The sequence below is a fragment of the Pholcus phalangioides genome, unplaced genomic scaffold, assembly GCF_987345545.1.
Source record: "Pholcus phalangioides strain wild (caught in Gottingen) unplaced genomic scaffold, Ppha-v1.0 ptg000016l_1, whole genome shotgun sequence".
NCBI classification, from domain to species: Eukaryota; Metazoa; Arthropoda; class Arachnida; order Araneae; family Pholcidae; genus Pholcus; species Pholcus phalangioides.
The window spans coordinates 11,150,391-11,153,421 of record NW_028301609.1 but is presented as its reverse complement, the minus strand read 5'-3'; the positions used below and the strand labels follow the sequence as shown (position 1 = coordinate 11,153,421).

The window sequence follows — 3,031 nt, the reverse complement described above, 5'->3', positions numbered from 1 at the left end:
CTCTGAGATGATTGAGCGAGCTACTCCGCTGATCATCCTTAGATGATGGGAGCACCCTGAGTGTTAATAATTGCACTGCGCCGCTAACTTTTGGATTATTTACCTCCACCGCTTAAGTTCTCTAGAAATGTGTTCGGGCCGCTTAAGTGCTCTGGAACTGTGCCACGCATCATTTAAATAATCTGAGAATGTGCCGCGGGTAACTTGAGTGATGTAGAACCGCACTGGGGACCAGTGAAGTGCTATAAAACTACGTCACATGTCACTCAAGGGATCTCTAAATGTGTCACGGATCGCTTAAGTGTTCTGGAACTGTGTCTCGGGTCATTTAAGTGATCTGAAAATATGCAACTGGCAGCTTAAATGTTCTGGAATTGTACCACGGGACACTTAAGCGATCTGTGAATGTGCCGCTTAGATCATTTTTACAAAATTAGGTTTGAAGAGGGCAGGCCGCATCAAGTAACCCCCAGGGCCATATTTGGTCCGTGGGACAATTTATGTGATTTATCATTATATGGCTCAGAGGGTGGGTCGCAATGAATTTCTTAAAGATAAATTTTGAGTTCATAGACTTCAAATAACATTGAAATTAACAGAAATTGACTATAATAACATATGAAGGCATTTTCTTCCGAAATTCCAATTTAAAAAAACATTATTTTTTTGCATTAAAAAAATAAAATTTTGATCGGGGAAGGGGGCACGAGAGAGCCCCCCCCCCCCGCGTACGTCTCTGATCCCACCAATATGCGTTAGGTTTCAGAGGGGCAGAGCTGATGACGAAACTTTGCTGACAAGGGGGAAGGGGTCAAAAATTGGCTAAAAATTTGCTTACGTAATACTTCAACGGTCCCTAAACGACTTTCTCTGTCCCCCCCTGAAATTTTTAGATCCAGGTGCCCCTTCGAATATTGAAAAAGGCAGTTTTAGAGAGAGAAAAAAAAAATCAACAATAGATCAAGAAATATCACAGAGTATTCTATCAAATATATCAGAGCTACTTTTTAATCAATTTACAAGCAAATTTTTGGAATCGATACTGATCAACTGGGATAATACTTTGCTAGCAAATAATTGCTTGTAAAAATAGCAACAGCAAAAGCGATATTAGCTTAATTGTGATCGCAGGATGGTGAGATTTCATGCGAATATGATATGGATCGATTTCTTTTTCAAAAGATGCGTAATTATGATTCATAATCGAATTTCACTAAAGCATGTAGTCGCATAATTTTCAATGAGGTTTCGATTTCTCCGAAGATATCTTAGTTCTTGCGCGTTATTCTGGCTTGAAAAGTTCCCGGACGGACATCGGCACAAAATGATGGCACACGATGGATAAAATGAGTATTAATAAAAAAAATAGAAAGGGATATCGATTCCATGGCGATGGTTCAGTCGACGACGCACAGAAATCTTCCACCTCCTTGCGGCTACGAAGGTGCCTTTCATTCCAGCGCACGGAGCTGAGGTTCTTACAGGTCCGCATCAGTTCCTTGAAAACGGCAGCGCTGACGTCATTCTCCGCGATCAACACTTCTTTGAGCCTGGGATACGGATTTCCACGCAAGTAGGCTTCCAGGACCGGAGTCAGGTCGTGTTCGAGCCCGGCGAATAGGAGATACTTCAAAGTGCGTCTGCACCTCGCGACGCACTCCTCGAGAACCTTGAAGGTGGAGTGGTCCATGTTCTGGTACAGGATCGAGAGAAATTCCAAGTTATCTAACGGGATCCTTGATATGCCGCTTATTTCGATGTTTTGGCATTTTATTATCTGCAGGTGTCTCAGGTGCCTGGCGTCCCTCAGTATCGAATCCATGTCCATCCCGTTGAAGTTGACGAAGCAAACGCAGAACGACACCATGTCCCGGAATCCTTTGTAATCACGTCCCGATTCGGAAGAAACGAGGTCGAGGTGGAAAGTGGTGATTTTCCGTAGTTTTGGGCACCCGGTCATTAGTTTGCACAAAGGAAGTTGAGGACGGGTTAGAACGTAACTAGGGACCATGTTGCTGTCTTCCTCCGGAAGTAGTATAAAAGACAAAATCAGTTGTTCCAGGGAGTGGCAGTGCTCAGCGATCGTCGAAGCGAGATCATTACCGAGAAGGAAGACATTGCAGAGTTCCAGTTTCTTCAAGTTCCGCCCCCGGAGTGCCAGGAACGGGCTGATCACGTCTTCCGGGATCCGCACGTCGGCAAGCTTCACCATGAACTTCGTCAGGTTCAGGCTGTCGACATTCGGGCAGTATTCCGCCATGGTGTGCATCAGGGCCGTCGACGCGAAGTTGGATATCAACCGAAGTTCCCTCAGGTTGGGACAGTGGAGGATCAGCTGAGGTATTCGGCCGCCGTCCATGAAACCCTCTGAACACCCCAGTTTCCACTTGTATAGCAGCAACCCGGTTTCAAAAAACTCGATTCTTTTAAGGTTGCTCGATATCCCGAGGAGCTTGAAGTAGTCGAGTCTCCGGACAGATGACAGCAGTCCCCTCTCGCCCAGCTTCATCATCTCTTCGTACTTCCATTCGGTCTCCAGAACGTTTTCCCAGAGCGAAGGTGTCTCGTAAATATCATTCCACGCCTTGCAGACCAGAGGGATGTTTCTCAAGAACTTCCGGTGTCCCTCCGAATCGACGTAGAAGGAGAAGATGCGCACCAACAGCTCCGGAGGCAGATTGTCGATGTAGTTGTCGTCGTCTTCTTCGTTTGGACAGAAGCATTTGAATGAAGGGATCTTAAATTCACACATATTCAAGCTCATGATCATAAACTCTGCTAATTTTGTATCAGCCAGCTAATACTTCACAGTTGATTCAAGAAAATAAATTTTGAAACAAAAAATTACTTGAAAACTAGATAGCCTATCTGGGAATGACGAATTTACTGCATGAATTTTCAGAAAAATCTAAGAATATAACGAATACTAAGCCTTACATGTTTTTCTGATACTCGATGGTGACTTTATAGTGGCTGTTTCCAGCCATTGCTGTCTTTCGACGGTTCTCCTACTTGAAGGAGCGAATGTCGA

At 44.5% G+C, this 3,031-nt stretch overlaps 1 protein-coding gene across 1 annotated transcript; it reads right to left on the bottom strand.

Moving 5' to 3' along the window:
• Positions 1–1,282: 1,282 nt before the first annotated feature.
• On the bottom strand, positions 1,283–2,764 carry LOC149075040 (uncharacterized). The gene has a single exon (XM_089245996.1). The coding sequence runs from the start codon at positions 2,762–2,764 to the stop codon at positions 1,283–1,285; it is 1,482 nt and encodes a 493-aa protein (XP_089102122.1).
• Positions 2,765–3,031: the final 267 nt, after the last annotated feature.

Coding starts and splice junctions, on each gene's coding strand:
- LOC149075040 (XM_089245996.1), bottom strand. CDS start 2,764: ATGAGCTTGAATATGTGTGAATTTAAGATCCCTTCATTCAAATGCTTC.